The 17,501-nt window shown below is 36.7% G+C and overlaps 1 protein-coding gene across 1 annotated transcript in view; it reads right to left on the reverse strand.

The window, feature by feature from the left end:
• Positions 1–17,501, reverse strand: part of CD2AP (CD2 associated protein) — a 156,819-nt gene that overhangs the window by 89,136 nt on the left and 50,182 nt on the right. Inside the window, exon 3 of the mRNA XM_023212978.3 lies at positions 9,699–9,852. Coding sequence (XP_023068746.1) covers positions 9,699–9,852 — 154 coding nt within the window. The remainder of the gene's footprint in view (positions 1–9,698; positions 9,853–17,501) is intronic.

The raw sequence follows: 17,501 nt of genomic DNA on the forward strand, positions 1-17,501 counted from the left end.
CCCACCTTCAACTCATCTTCATTTCTCAGCTTAGAAGACACTCCCAAATAGCTTTCTTTTTCTTTTTTCTTTTTTTTGAGACAGAGTCTCGTTCTGTTGCCCAGGCTGGAGTGCAGTGGCACAATCTCGACTCACTGCAACCTCTGCCTCCCGGGTTCAAGTGATTCTCCTGCCTCAGCCTCCTGAGTAGTTGGGATTACAGGAGAGCGGCACCACGCCTGGCTAATTTTTGTATTTTTAGTAGAGATGCGGTTTCACCATGCTGATCAGGCTGGTCTCAAACTCCTGACCTCAGGTGATCCATTCACCTCGGCCACCCAAAGTGCTAGGATTACAGGTGTGAGCCACTGCGCCCAGCCACAAATAGCTTTCTAAATTAAATACTTTTCCTTTGTGCTACTCTAGCACCCTGTACTTACCCCCTATTTGCTTCTGCAACCTACCCAGCACCTAGCATAGTGCCTGGCTTATTCTAGATATCTGATACGGTCTATTTGTGCTGCTATAACAAAATATCTGAGACTAAGTAATGAAGATAATACAAATTTACTTCTCACTTTTCTGGAGTCTGAGAAATCCAAGATCAAAGTGCCAGCAGACTTTATATCTGGTGAGAGCCCTCTACATATGTCATCACATGTCAGAAGGGCAAAAAAGGACCTAAGTTAGTTCCCTCCTGCCCTTTCATAAGGCACTAACCCACTCATGACAGCACAGTCCTCATGACTTAATCATTTCTCAAAAAGATCCACCTATTAATATCACAATGGAAATTAAATTTCAACATGAATTTTGGAAAGAACCGTAATTCAATCCACAAGAGTATCTGCTACGTATTTTTGAATGAATTAATAAACAAAAATCTAGGTCTAACTATATGGCATCATTGTCAACCAATATTATCACAAGAGTGTCTACATTCCATCAATAGTCTATCACCAACAATCCTAACAAGATTTTTCTTAATAATTTAAATGCACACTTAAAGAACACAACTTGAGAAGAAAACACACACACTAAAAAAAAATTAGTGATAAAACTTGAATACATAATGAGTAAAATATTTAACACAAACGACAAATATTTCAAAAATGAGAAAGGACAGGTTTGAACTAGAGCAGATATGGAAGGCTTCAAAGAAGAAATGATAACAGAGTTATACAATGAAATATGAGTAAGATACAAGAAGGTGGGACAGATGTGGCAGGTATTTTAGAGCAAGGAAAACAGTTTTACTAACGAAGTAGGATTTGGTGATACAACAATTCTAAGGAGAGAGGACAACAAAGGAGAATCCTAAGAAGTAATCTGGACAGGCAGAATTTCACTGCATCAAATCATGATCTCCAAATAAACTCTTTGTAAAGAAAGATGTCATGCTACAACAGAAATATCAGCTGTACTGGAAGTCAGAAGACATGTTCTGGTACAGTTGTCATACTCTAGTTATTTCACTGAAATTCTCTAGGAATCAATTTCCTGGGCCATAAAATTACATCACGGAAGTAGAAAACCACTACAGCTCCAACATGCTGCTCCAACATTCCATGGATCTATGACATTGTTTATCAAGACAAAAAGTAATCTAACTTCACCCCCAAAACAACACAACAAGCACATTACATGCAACCAATAGCATGGAGAGGTACAAAACAGACATAACCATCAAGTAGATAAAATAATTGAGTCTCCAAATAAGAAAGTTACATCTGTGTAAGTCTTTTTTCCCCTTCCTAAAGCAATTAATTTGTATCTGATTTTTTACTGTAGTTTTTATAATAAAAGAAGCCAAAGAAAGTAAACAGACTGTGCGTGGAGGCTCACGCCTGTAATCCCAGCACCTTGGGAGGCCGAGGCAGGCAAATCACAAGGTCAGGAGATCAAGACCATCCTGGCTAACACAGTGAAACCCCATCTCTACCGAAAATACAAAAAATTAGCTGGGCATGGTGGTGGGTGCCTGTAGTCCCAGCTACCCGGGAGACTGAGCAGGAGAATGGGCATGAACCTGGGAGGCGGAGCTTGCAGTGAGCTGAGATCGTGCCACTACACTCCAGCCTGGGCAACAGAGCAAGACTACGCCTCAATAAAAAAAAAAGGGAAAAAAGAAAGTAAACAATGACCATAATTTTTTAACTAACCTAGAGTTCAGAGTAAAATTTTTCACATTTCACCTTTCACCAGACCTCAAGGTAAAATTTTAAGTAATTTAAATAGTTTTATGCATGCTACAGGAAAACTTCTCATCTCTTGAAATATAGAATCCCTAAATACCTTTGCAAGTTGTTCCAGTGACCTTGAGAAAATGTGTTCATTAATGTGTTATTGGCAGTTAGCACTTCATAGACAAGAGGCAAACGATCCATACTATTGAAAAGAAATGTCTATTTTGCTCAAGGTGCTCTTACAAGAATAAAATCCTTTTTATCATTCTGATAATTTCAGACCTTTTTTAAAAAGTGTTTTTTTTTCATGAATGTTAATATCTCTTAAAATTGGACTTAAGGTGAAATGGACTACTCATTAGCCCCCACTCAGGGAGGTCAATGAAGTTTGAGCAGCCCAGCTATATTTTACCCGAGAACTTTATTTCTTCCTCTCACACTAAGCATAATTTTTCCCAAGTAGTTTGTATTAATAGAATCATTTGCAAAAAAAAAAAGATTCATTTAATCAAAGGAAGGAGTCACATTAGATAAAAGCATCTAAATAGCAATTATTACCACAAACTATGAGTCATTTATTTTAAAAAGAAAAAAATAATTCCACATTATTTCATATTTAAGTGGGTTCACTCATAAATTGAGGTGACTGCCTACATTGAATCCATCCATTAATTTAACTGCCAGCACAATTAAGGGGGACTTTGAGATTTTTCACATTTTGAACTGTACAAAGTCAATAAATGTTAATTTCTATAATGTATCAGAACCCATGTTAAGCACAAAAAAGAGGTGTCAATGAAATTAAGTTCATTTTTTTAAAAAACTGTTAACTAGTATTTTTTTTTTTTTTTTTTTTGGACACAGGGTCTCACTCTGTCACCCAGGCAGTAGTATGAACTCTGCTCACTGCAACCTCTGCCTCCCAGGCTCAAGCGATCCTTCCACCTCAGCCTCTCAAGTAGCTGGGACCACAGGCACTCGTCACCATGCTGGGCTAATTTTTGTATTTTGTGTGTGTGTGTGTGTGTGTAGAGATGGGGTTTGCCATGTTGTCCAGGCTGGTCCTAAACTCCTGGGCTCAAGTGATCCACCCACCTCAGCCTCCCAAAGTGCTGGGATTACAGGTGTGAGCCACCACACCCAGTTATTAGCATTTTCTTATCACAAGTAACCTTTAATACTTTTCAGTTCTACAAAAAAATTACTAACAAGGGAGAGAATAAAGGAGGTACAGCAAAGGTAGGGACATATTGCATTTCTTTCATGTACCAGCACTATTCTAAATTCTTCACATCTCCCACACAACAAAGCATTAACACTCACTATCTCATTTACCAATGAGAAAAACAGGAAATAAAAAGTTAAATAATCCATCAAAGACCACATAGCTAAAATGAGGCAAAACTAAAATTATATCCACTTCTGGAATATTATGCCCACTTTGAAGCCTTAAATCTTTCCACTATAGTATGCTGTCACCATTACAGATTACATAGTACTTTGATAGCTCATATAGTCTAGTCACACTGGATTTTTACTCCCCCAAAATACCACATACTTGCTTATTTCTGTGGGTCTGTCAAAGGCTGCATTTCTTCCTTGAATGCTATTCTTCCAATCTCCATGTGCTTGTATGTCCTACCTAAAGAAGAGCTTCAATACACTTCGCTTGACAACCCCAGTACAAAATTACCTTTTCATCTAAATTATCACTGCACATGTCTCTCATACAGTTCTGAATATATAGTATAAAACACCAGAATAACTGTAAACATTTATCAAGTACTTATAATTACTTAACATGTTAATGCCTCTTACATCTTATGAGAAAATTATGACTATCTCTATTTTATAGTAAATTGATGTTCACCCCTGCTAGACTGTGAATTCTGAATCATCATCCATACTCAGCTTTATGTGGCAGACTTAACTGTTTCTCATGATCATGCTACCCACAGATATAAAGGCATTTGACACACGCGAGTTCAAAAATTTCAGAAAACTTTACATGTTTAGTATTTTTAAAAAACAAAACCAAACTGTGTGAAATTTCAGACTCAGTAAAGTTACTGCTCTTGTTCTTTTTCTAATAAAACAGAAAATCTTTAATTTCTAAACGTGGGTCATCAAGAATAGTTAGGTATTTCATGTCTGAAAAATAGATGTAACTATTTAGATCAAACAAAGCTCTTAAATTATGAAACCATTTATCACTGAAGACTGTTTTTAATGTTTCCATTAAATGCTAAAAGAAGAGCATACCTCAACAGAAGTGGGAGGTTGAATGCTAAAACTTCAGAAATAACAGCAAAAGGATTTCTGACCCAATTTTTGGTTCCAGCTGGCTCTGGGAAAAATATCTTCAGGTTCTATTAAAGCACTAAAATGTATTTAACTAGTGAATTTTTAAAATAAATTTCTTTCTCCACCAGACGCAGTGGCTTACACCTGCAATCCCAGCACTATGGGAGGCCGAGGCAGGTGGATCAACTGAGGTCAGGAGTTCGAGACCAGCCTGACCAACGTGGTAAAACCCTGTCTCTACCAAAAACACAAAAAGTAGCTGGGCGTGGTGGCACACGCCTATAATCCCAGCTACTTGGGAGGCTGAGGCAGGAGAATCACTTGAACCTGGAGGGCAGAGGGTACAGTGAGCCAAGATCATGGCACTGCACTCCATCCTGGGAGAGAAACAGAAACTCTGTCTCAAAAAATAAATAAATAAAAATCAATTTATTTCTTCAATAAGCATATAATCAAATGTTAAGAGAAACACTGATTCAGTCATTTTACACAAATGATGAACGAATACATCATTTTCATGTAATGAAATACTCATTACATGAATACATGAATGATGTATAAATACATCATCATATGTATCAATCAGCCATTCATACAGTTGAATCTTTTTAAGAAATTTTCTCGCCCAGAGCAGTGGTTTGGGCCTGTAATCCCAGCATTTTGGGCGGCTGAGGCAGGCAGATCCCTTGAGGCCAGGAGTTTGAGACCAGCCTGGCCAAGATGGTGAAACCCCATCTCTACTAAAAATAGAAAAAATTAGCCGGGTATGGAGGTGTGTTCCTGTAATTCCAGCTACTGGGGAGGCTGAGGTTACAGTGAGCTGAGACTGTGCCAATGAACTCCAACCTGAGACTCTGTATCAAAAAAAAAAAAAAAAAAAAAAAAATTCTCATCCTTAGCAATAAAAAAATCGTAATGCTTAGGCCATTAAGTGAAAGGCTCAAACTGTTCAAGATACTGCCTACTTTGCTGAGATATTCTACTTAAGACACTCAAAATTTTAGAAAATCTTCATTATCACTATCATGGAGAAACAGACAATGTGATCAGAGGTAAAGTATTATGTCTGTAGCATACTTTCAACTGATTCCATGAAAAAAGTATATGTATATAAAGATAAAGCCAATGTGACAAAATGTTAACAGCATACGCAGTTGAAGGGTATACTATGTTCACTGCATAATTATTCCCTCAACTTTTCTAGATATTTTAAAATTTTCTAAATAAAATTTTATTTTTATTTAGAAAGTTTTAAATAGAAAGTTAGAACAGCCTACCTGTTCAAGAAGGTAGGGTGTTCTAACCCCGAGATGATCTACTCATTTGAGTGAGTCTTTTTCCCCTATCAGTCAGAATATTTCAATGTCAAAGACTGACCGTGAACCAGCATGCTCATTTTTTCAAAAGGTATGCTGCAAAGACGTATAGTCAGTGGACATAATTTGACAGTTTTCAGAATTTTTTTTTTTTTTTTTTTTTTTTTTTTTTGAGACAGAGTCTCGCTCTATCGCCCAGGCTGGAGTGCAGTGGCCGGATCTCAGCTCACTGCAAGCTCCGCCTCCCGGGTTTACGCCATTCTCCTGCCTCAGCCTCCTGAGTAGCTGGGACTACAGGCGCCCGCCACCTCGCCCGGCTAGTTTTTTGTATTTTTTTAGTAGAGACGGGGTTTCACAGTGTTAGCCAGGATGGTCTCGATCTCCTGACCTCGTGATCCACCCGTCTCGGCCTCCCAAAGTGCTGGGATTACAGGCTTGAGCCACCGCGCCCGGCCTCAGAATGTTACTATTTTCTTCAGCGCTGATTCAAAATAAGAAAGCATACGATTTGCTACCCAAATGTTTTATGGGAGTGAAGTAATGTGTAGACTGGCATTCTTTCAATGAACTTTTCATGTGCAACATTATCCCTTGCAGTATAAACACTAGTGATCTATTAGTATCAATCTCAATGTATCTTTTAATTCAAAATAAGTAACTAAATGAAAAATCACTTCTGCTGTAGCATGAGTTTCCACTACTAAGGAAATACAATTAGCAAACACTATGTATTCCCTCAATTGTACCAAGAGATTTCATCTGGTATGGATTTCTTCCAAATGTAAAGTGAAACATCTACCAACATTCCACACTGACTGTTAATATTCTGATGCTGAAACACGTCAATTATTTACTCTCTAAACACAATATTTTACCATTATCCTTGTGGCTGATTTTACAAGGGTGTCAGAAGTAATGTGACTTGCAACCTGTTTTTGCTCTGAGAAATGTACATTTGTTCTCTTCTCTGACTTTAGCAACGTAATCAACTTTTTCCTGTAAAGCACTATTCTATGTTTGCTCTAAAAAAAATTAATACTTTCTTGTTTTACTAAATGAGCTACCATGCTTAGTAATGGATCATAGCAAAAGTTTTCACAGCTTCATTACTACCCCAAAAAAGCCAATATACTGGAGACTAGAGAAGAATAGCTCACTAGTCCAATCCAGTTTTTGGATACTCAACATTACACTTATTTGAACCTCTCCTTTGTAGTTGCTTAGACAAAATTCAACACATACACAGATTCACTTTGTCTTGGCACACAGGGATTTAAACTGAACATATATACTGCAATCTTTATACTATCAACCTTACATTAATACAATGGTTTTGGGTTTTTTAAATTAACATTAATAGTGCTGGTGAGTTGTATCTGCTACTACGTAACAATACAATGAGTCACTTTTAAATAAGTGATCTATTTTGGAAATTAGAGATATGATCCAAACAGTAACAAAAAATAATATCAAGTTTAATAAACATAAAATAATACATAAATGACAGGAAAACAGAAAAGCAAAAACAACCTGCATCTTGCTTTAAATGTTAGCTGAGACCAAATGACCAATTTAGTCCTTGCAGCACATGTACTTTAAAAACAAGTTACGGAAGATCCTTAGGAAAAAAAGGCCTAAGCTTCCTGGCACCAACTACATAATGATTTTTCCTTCTTACAAGAGAAAAGAATGTACATCCAGTGTTCTTATGAAAGGCAGAATTTACTGTATCCTTTCCTATTAGAAGATAAAGTGAAAAAATATTCAGAACCTTCAACCTCTTTGTCTAACCTCTACTTAAGAAAAACCGTATCTCTTTATAGCTCCCTAGAGTGAAAGAAAGTTGTAAACGGATTTTACTATGGACAGAGGTCATGAAAAAACCTCCTGTGGGTTTTACTCTAAAAATTCTCCCTGAGCACAGAAATTCTATATACAGGTTCAGTTGTATGATATAAAACTGTTATTTGTCCCCCAATCCCCAAGCAGTTTCAGAATTCAACATCATCAGAACTGCTGAAACCATCCACCTTGAGGCAACAATGCTAGAAAGCAGTATATGTAATATGTAAATATCCCCTGGACACTGTATTTCCTTGAGAAACAAAGAACAAATAGAACCCCTGAATTGGTCTAAGTGTCATAAAATCTGTTTCATTTTTATGACAACCTCTTTTCATTTTATGAAAATAAAGGATGATGTAATCCAAAAGTAGAGGTTTCCCCAAACTTGACAGATGACAGTGTATGAAAATAATAGATTGAGACATAAGACAGCTCTATAAAAATTAATAATAGCCTTACAATCATAATTTGGGAAATGTATGTAAACAAAATTTCTTTATTGTAGAATATTTTGTACACAGGGATTTATACACCATAATTTCAAAGACATTAAAGTAAATGTGATTAAATACTCATTAACTATTAACCCATTTATGCCAGAGGTTGCAATTTAATTTTTGCAATCAGACCTTAGCAATGACCTCGAACAGCAGGATAGTAGTAACTCCTACATTCTTAGCATGCCAATAATGGAACAATAGGTATAGATGGGTTAAATCAAATTGACCATCGTAATAAGTATGCAATGGTGGCTCACATCTGCAATCCCAGAACTTTGGGAAGCCAATGGGGGCAAATCATTTGAGCCCAGGAGTTCAAGAACAGCTTAGGCAACATGACAAAACCCCATCTCTACAAAGAAAAATACAAAAATTAGCAGACATGGTGGCACGCACCTGTAGTCACAGCTACTCAGTAGACTGAGGTGGGAAAACTGCATAACCCTGGGAGGTCAAGGGTGCAGTGAGCTGTGACTGCACCACTACAGCCTGGACAACACAGTGACACCCTAGCTATCTCAAAAAAAAAAAAAAAAAAAAAAAAAAATTCAATCTCTGAAGGCTCTTCTGGTTTTACTGTGTTAAAGCATTTGCTATGTGCTCCCATAACACTGTAATCCTTTGTACATGTTTAATATTCTACACTTTTTAAATAACAGTTTCTTTTGTTTTTTGGAGCAGAGACTGGAGTGCAATGGCAGATCTCGGCTCACCTCCCGAGTTCCAGCGATTCTCCTGCTTCAGCCTCCCAAGTAGCTGGGATTACAGGCAAGTGCCTCCACGCCCAGCTAATCTGTATTTTCAGTAGAGACTGGGTTTTACTATGTTCGTCAGGCTGGTCTCGAACTCCTGACTCAGGTGATCCACCAACCTAGGCCTCCCAAAGTGCTGGGATTACAGGCTTGAGCCACTGCACCCGGCCTTAAATAACAGATTCTTTTCCAAGAACGTAAGCTCTCTGAGAACAGCAATATTACCTTTTTTTTTTTTCTTAACCACCTTCTCACCAACAGCAAATAAAACTCAAGAGTTTAAATGATCTTTCTGAGGTCATAAGACAGACTCAAACACTTATCTGATTTCAAACGTAATGCTCTCCTTCTTTGCCAAGTTGTTCCCCTAACATATTTACACAGTACCAAATCCTTACAAGGTAATCTACAAGGCCAATCACCTTGGAAATGTTTATGTTCAGATGTTTAACAACTGAAGAAGAGGCACATCAAAATTCTGTATCTATGCTAAGAATCAGTAGATATTTCAGAATCCCACTAAATAAATGGTATTAAAATACAGTTAAGGTAAAATGTTAATCATTCAGCAGAGTCTGAAAGATAAATAAGAAAACAGAGCCTCATGCTTTAATTTACGATACTGATTTGTTATTGATTGCACATGACTAAAAATTAATATTGACTACACAGGGCAATAACTAGTAACATAAGAATTTGCAGGAAGTTACTGCAGTCGTCTACAAAAGACTGAACTAATTTTTCTTAATTTAGAAACAGTTATAAAATATCCTTCTATTTTGAACTAATTATGCAGGCAAGGAATTATTTACATACTCTTCTTAATGTTTTTGGTTTGCGGATGTGGCTGAATTCCTCCAGCTGGAAGTCCATAGGTGCTTATTCGTTGTACAAGACTTGCTACATTCCCATGCCTTTCCCGTTTGATGGGCAAACTGTCATCCTTGAATTCCGTCTCTCTTTTAATTTCCTAAAAAAGGGGAAATAAAGAGGCAACTTAAGCCATTTTTTTATATTAAATCCTCAAATGTAAAATACCAAAAAATAGCTACAGTAATTACTATATAAACCACAATATCAATAGTTTTCAACCTTTGCTCTACTCAAACATATCTGAAGAATAAAACACATTTTGGTGACAGTGACTCATGAGCTTAAGTTTTATTAGAACTGGAGATGAAGATAAAGGAAAGACAGGCTCAAACCCAACCCCTACCACCCACTCCAACTACAAAGAAGCACTGAGATACAAAGACAAACAATTCAGTCAGGGGTAAACAAACTTTCTATAAAGTGCCAGATAGTAAATATTTTACAATTTGCAGACCATACACTTTCTGTTGCAACCATCAACACTGTTATGTGTGGTATAAATGCAGTCATATATTTAAATGAATGAATATACCTATGTTCCAATAAAACTTTATAGGCACTAAAATTTTAATTTCAAATAATTTTATATGTCATAATATATTATCCTTTTGATTTTTTCTAACCATTTATAAAATTCTTAGCATTCTTAGCTCATGGGTCTTACAAAAGGTATTCAGACTTGTCCTGTGGGCTGGTAGTTTGATAGCCCCTGATCTAAGTCATGGCTATAAAATAAGACATGTGAACCATTATGGAAAAGTATAAAATATTACTGAAAGACAAGAAGACAAAAACAAAGTTATGCCATGTTCAGTAACTGAAAACTCAGTATTATAAAGATATCAGTTCTCCCTTAAAATTGATGTAATATATCAATGCAATTCAAGTATATAAAAAAGTTGGGATTGTTTCTAAAATTATACAGAACAAAAGGCTAAGAACAGTGAAAATACTTCAAGGAAAAGAAAGCAGAGGGAGTTTTTGTTAACGAAAATACAAAGGAAAACTATAACGATACAATTAAACAATGTGCTATTGGTATAAAGACAGATATACTGATAAACGAAACAAAACAGGAAATCCATAAACAGACAAACTTGATTTAAAACAGAAAAAAATGAGGAAAGATGGAATCTTAAGATACACTGTGCATGAAAAACATTCCATATTTAATAGGGAATGAAGCTGGATATCTACCTCAAACAATTCATATTAAAAGTAACAATTTTAACTTGATATAGCAAGTATTATATATGTGTGTGTATATATGTGTATGTGTGTGTGTGTGTGTGTGTGTGTGTGTGTGTATACATATACTTTTTTGTTTGTTTTTCAGACAAGGTCTCCCTCTGTTACTTAGGTTGGAGTGCATGGCTCACTGCAGCCTCAACCTCCTGGGCTCAAGCAATCCTCCCACCTTGCCTCCCAAAGTACTGGGATTATGGTAGTGAGCCTCGGTAGCCAAGCAAGTATATTTTTCTTAACCTTTACAATAGAATACTTCTATTCCAAGTTTATAAATTCTTATGATTACAAAAGTATTACAGACTGTTTTAAAAGTATCTTGTGAAAAGGATTCTTTTTCTTTTTCTTTTTTTTTTTTTTTTTTTTTTGAGACAGAGTCTCACAGTCTCACTGTGTTGCCCAGGATGGAGTGCACTGGCATGATCTCTGGTCACTGCAACCTCCACCTCCCAGGTTCAAGCAATTCTCCCACCTCAGCCTCCCAAGTAGCTGGGACTACAGGCATGCGCCACCATACCCGGCTAATTTTTGTATTTTTAGTAGAGATGGAGTTTCACCGTGTTGGCCAGGCTGGTCACAAACTCCTGACCTCAGGGGATCCGCCCACCTCGACCTCCCAAAGTGCTGGGATTACAAGCATGAGCCACCATGCCTGGCCGAAAAGGATTCTTATAAAACATACTTCAAATACTTGAGAACTGATAATTTGTTAGTTTTTTAACACAATGCTAAATAACTATTATGTACTATAATTATTAATAGCTATATTTTTTAAAAAATCAATGTGGAACAGGAAAGAAGAGTACTGGTAACTTATCAATTTCCAAAATTTGAGAGTTGTGCTGTTGCGGGAAAGTGAGGACCAGAGAGACCAGTATGGAGAACAGGAGGATTGTTTATTTAAGGTACGCACCGGCTCAGTGGATTCATATCCAAAAAGCTGAGCTGGTACATACCTTAAATAAACAATCCTCCTGTTTCCCTCATATCATCTCTCCAGTTCTCAGTTTTCCGCAACAGTGCAGTGCCCAAAAGGTGTACACATTTCATTAGTAATAATTCTGATTAAGAATGAAGTGTTTTTTCTTTCAGTTTCTGCGTATTATTTTTTAAATGGCTAACTGTTAAAATATAAACATTTATTAAGTTACTTGAATTCAACAGTAAGAACAACTCTTAGGTCTTCTTTTGGTGCAGAAGCATCATGAAATAAGGACTGAGACAATAATGGTGTTGTGTAAACCAAGAAAGTTTTGGAATTTCTGGCATAGCAACTGAAAATTAGAATTCTTAAAGAAAGTTTTTAGTCTTAAAAGCTGATTATCTTAGTATGATATCAAAAAACACATTTTTTTTTTTTTGGTAGAGATAGCATCTTGGTATGTTGTCCAGGCTGGTCTTCAACTCCTGGGCTCAAGCAATCCTCTCTTCTTGGCCTCCCAGAGTGCTGGTACTAGTTTTGCCCAGCCAAAACCCACAAATTTTAAAATAACATTCAGTTATATGTTAAAAAGGTAAAAAAGCTATTACCTTGTAAATAAGTTCTGGTGATATATATCCACAAGTATCGACCTAAATAAGACACTGAACGAATACTATTCCTTAATGAAATTCCTGGTTCAATAGACACTAAATTTGTATTTGTACTACTTGAAATAGTATCGCCTTTCCGCTCTTTAGCATTTCCATAAACACTTATTGAGCACCTGCTAGTACCAGGAAGCAACTAGGCATACAAATGTTAACCAGAAAGACTATTTTGTTCTCATAGTACTGTACACTTTACAAAAGAATACAGAAAATAACAAGGCAGTTAAAATTCAGTGTAGTAAATACCCAAAACCTGAAAACAATCCAAAGATCCATCAACAAGTAAATGAATAAACCATGGAATACTACTCAGCAATAAAAATGAAGAAGTTATTGATACATAAAAACATCCATGAATTTCTAATTCTGATTGAAAGAAGCCAGACACAAAATATACATGGTACATTAAAAATCTTAGAAAATACAAACTAATGTATAGATTAAAAAGCAAATAAATGGTTTTGTTGGGGTGGGATCACAGAAAGAGAGATGGACAGTAAAGCAGCACAAGGGTTCTTGATAAACACACAGAGCCTCTGCAACTTCATTGTGCCAGTGGTTTCATGGTTGTAAACAATTGTTTAAAAACTTACTGAATTTTACATTTTAAATGGATGCCATTTATTGTGCATAAATTATACTTTAATAAAGGTCACTTAAAACAAATTTTCATGATAAATGCTATAAATAGAAAACACCAGATGCCTAACACAGGAAGTGTAGCTAATATAAACTCAGTGGTGGTAAGGCAAATAGGGATGACTTCTCGGAGAAAGTGACATCTCTACTGAGACAGAAAGAATAAACGAGAGTTAGCAAGGTATAGAGGAGGCAATAGGAAGTGTCCGAACAGCAAAGAATAGAGTATGAGCAGGCCAGAAGGCAATGGAAAGCACAGAGCTTCTGAGGAAAGAAGACAACACTAAATTTGGCTGGAGCATGGAAGGAAGGGAAAGATGATGAGGGTGGTAAAATTCAAGAACAGAAAGGCGAGCAGACGGCTGATATAAAGCTCTCTGAAATACAGTAAATTCCCGCTTAAGGTCTTTGACAACCTCTTGGACACTGTGACTTTAAGCAAAACAATGTACAAGGAAACTGATTTTACCATAGGCTAGTTGACATAAAGAAGAGTTAAATTCCTGTGGCACACCTCTGGGTCACAAAAACATCACCAAACCTACAAATAAAGATCAAACCACTTCTAATATGAACAATGAAATAAATGTGAGCTACACATACATTTAGTAAAATTAATAAAAACAAGTAAGATAACTATTTATGCACCTATTCCAGTTCAGGGTTTCGGGTGGCCAGAGCCTATCCCAACCAGTTCAGAGTGCCAGGCAGGAACCATCCCTGGACAGGACATCATTCCATCATCGCAAGGCACACTCAGACTGGGATGATGTAGACACACCAATGAACCTAAAGTACACATCTTGGGGATGTGGGAGGAAACTGGAGTACCCAGAGAAAATCCATGCATACATGAGAATATGTAAACTCCACAGACAGCGGCCCTAGCCAGGAACCAATTTTTTTCATCAACATTATAACAAAACGACACTGAACAAAATGAATTTATGTGTGGACCTAATAGAAGATAAGATGCTGCCATAGTGGAATAAGTGGAAGGGGAACAGTACTAGAGTTAAATATACCAGGTGAGAGCAGAATGTGCCCTAAGTTATAATCATGACAAAGGGGAGAAACGCTGAAAGAATCAGACAACATTCAATAGGCAGAATCTAGATAATTCAGTAGATACAACCTAAGAAGAAAGAGTCAAAGATGATGCCCATGTTCCTGACTTGGGCAACTGCTCAGATGTTGCCATGCACTAAGAAAGCAAACGTATCAAGAGAATGAGAAGATAAGTCACAGAGAGGGAGAAAATATTTGCAAAAGATGCCTAATAAAAGACTGTTGTTTGAGATATAAAAAAAGCAAACAGCCTGATTTTTTAAATGGGCAAAAGATACAAAAAAAAAAAAATCTCTGTGATCTCTCCTAGATTCCCTATTCTGACACAAAAAAAGATAGGGGAGACATCCTTTGCCTCTGTCATCAAGAGACTTACCTCTAAACTTTTGACTCTTTTTGTGACTAAAAAATCAATAGGTACATCACTAAAATGTTACATTCCAAGACAGAAGGGATTATGTTTTATTGTATTTCCACTGCCTAAAACAGCAGCACCAAGTAGGCATTAAAATACTTAATAAATTACTATTTACAACTAGTAAAAACAGCAAAGCATGAGACAGTTGTGTAACACTCTAATCCAAAGATAAACCCAACCAAATATATAAGTTCCATATATAATAAAGGAACTGGTTGGGTGTGGTGGTTCATGCCTATAATCGCAGCACTTTGGGAGGCTGAGGCCGGCGGATCACTTGAGATCAGGAGTTCAAGACAAGCCTGGCCAATATGGCAAAATCAGTTCTCTACTTAAGATACAAAAATTAGCCAGGCGTGGTGGCACACACCTGTAACCCCAGTTCCTTGGGAGGATAAGGTATGAGAATCACTTGAACCCAGGAGGCGGAGGTTGCAGTGAGCCAAGATCGCACCACTATACTCCAGCATGGGTGACAGAGACAGAGTCTGTCTCATCCCCCAAGAGAAGTAGTAAATTAGAAGATCAAATAGCCATTAGGTGTGAACTATTTAAATAAACTACAGTACTTGCATTTGATAAAATACTGTAGTCATTAAAGAATGATATACCTATATTAGAAATGATTTCTGAGCCACACTACTGATTAAAACAAAGCAATTTTACAATACCACATATATAAAACATGTTTTTATTAAAAATACATGCTACCCAGAAGCTTCTTAGCCAACAATACGACACAAATATAGATTTACAGGTATGAACTAAAAAGCAAACGTAGGTAAAGACGACGACTTGATTTTTAGTGGTGAATCCAATTTTCTTGACTCTGAATTCCCATGTAACTCTGGGTAGAAAACTAAACCTTGTCACTTTCAAAAAAATAATGAAATCCAGGGCAGGGCCACTGGCACAAGCAGTATCTAGTACTTTCTCTGGTTGGGGACAAACAACTAATCTGCAGGTATCACTCAACGTACTCCAAGTAGCTTCCTGGCACAGCTGACAATATAGTTACTTCCATGTCCCATACCAAATCACCACATACCAGATGCTATCCCTTCCTTCTGTTAGGCAGCCTCTTCAAGCTAGCGTATCAATTCATTCATTATGGTGCACTGTGTTCACAGGAAATAAGAATCTACTGTATATGAGACTTACCTCCTTCAGGAAAGGACTGAAAGAGAAATGCACCTTGTTTTCACACTCTCTTTTACTCTCCACATTAGAATTCTCCCTTCCTTTCCTTTCACCAAATTCTTCATCTCCTTCTAATGCCTCTTTGCTCCTATTGGAATCACTTTGGTCTCTTGGATATAAGAAATTTACAGCCTAGTTCTTTGTACACCTGTCTCAACATTATACTTCCAGTTAATCCATGGGAGGTGGGAAGGGAGATAGCCCAAGAGCAGCAAGAACAGGTATACTTCTTCAGTGAGTGTAGGAGCACATCTTCACAGACTTCTCAAGGCATTTATGTCTACCACATGTAGGATTTCTGATGAATATGACCTCTATGTAACTGTTCAAAAAAACTGTTTCTTTTTTTAAAAGAACAATACATATCATTTTTCAATCAGGAGGGGGGAAAAAGTCTTTTATTTTGCAAAAACAGTTAAGTGGGTAGAGAATTTTGAAAAATTACTAAGGACAAAACATGAAACATACACAAATATTTCCCTATTTTTATTGGTAATGCACTTAAGAAAACGTACTTCGATTTGCTATTAACAATACTCATCAACCTCACAGTTTTCAGACTGTACTAAGTATTTTCCATACTAATAAAAACAAAATCTACATAAAAGACTAGTAGTTACAACCTCAACATGCCAAAGAGTACTTACTAATTTTGGATTCTCTTGTCTGCCTCATAAGTTACCTACATTGAAAAAATAAAATTCACACTTCTGAGAGCTATGGTTGCTTCTAGTACAGGAGACCAAGCACTTGACTTAGTATTCAAATCCTGTTCCTCCTGAAAGTAACTCCAATCTGACCAAATGTGATAGAGGACAGGTTCAGGAGACAGACAAACTGTATACAAACCCTGGCTCCGTTGCGTTCACTTGCTGTAAAGCAATGTGAACATGATGTATGAATTCACTGCTCAAGATCTGGAACCATTTTAGGAACCTGCAATTTTCTCTGGCACATAATCATATCTAAAAATATTAGATATAATAAATCTTCTGAGGACAAAATATACAAATAAAAGGGGGCAGCAACTTAAAAAATCTTATAGTCTACAATGAATAGAAAAAATCTATTTTTTTTTTATTGTAAATCTATCTAAGTTTACAGCTTTCCAAACACATAGTGCCAACTGAGATGGTACCATAAGTACAATTTTGCTTAGACCTCAAGGCTCTAGGCAAAATTACAAATAAGGTAAAGTTTGCTGTGAGGTCCACCACCTTCTTCTCTGGAACTCCTCAGAGCTACAATCCCCTACTACTAGAAACACACACATATACTCTCACCAACCTACTCTTTTCCCTAGTTTCTGGAAACATAGTGCCTCTACCAGACTACTCTTTGGCTATCAATTGCAATAGCAAATTTTACCTAACATAGCAAAATTTACCTAGTACCTAAGGTATTAGTAAGGCTTCCAGTGTTTATTCCCTCCTCTGCCCTTCATTCACTTTTACCTAAAGAGCCAGGAAATAGCATACATATTAACATTGCAGTGTTTATTTCCTACCAACGTCACTTCCTTTCCTGACTTGGAAAATAACTTCAGAAGATGTAGTAAAAAAGAATCCTCACTTGGAAAGCAATCA

The sequence above is a fragment of the Piliocolobus tephrosceles genome, chromosome 5 (genome assembly GCF_002776525.5).
Source record: "Piliocolobus tephrosceles isolate RC106 chromosome 5, ASM277652v3, whole genome shotgun sequence".
Taxonomy (NCBI): Eukaryota; Metazoa; Chordata; class Mammalia; order Primates; family Cercopithecidae; genus Piliocolobus; species Piliocolobus tephrosceles.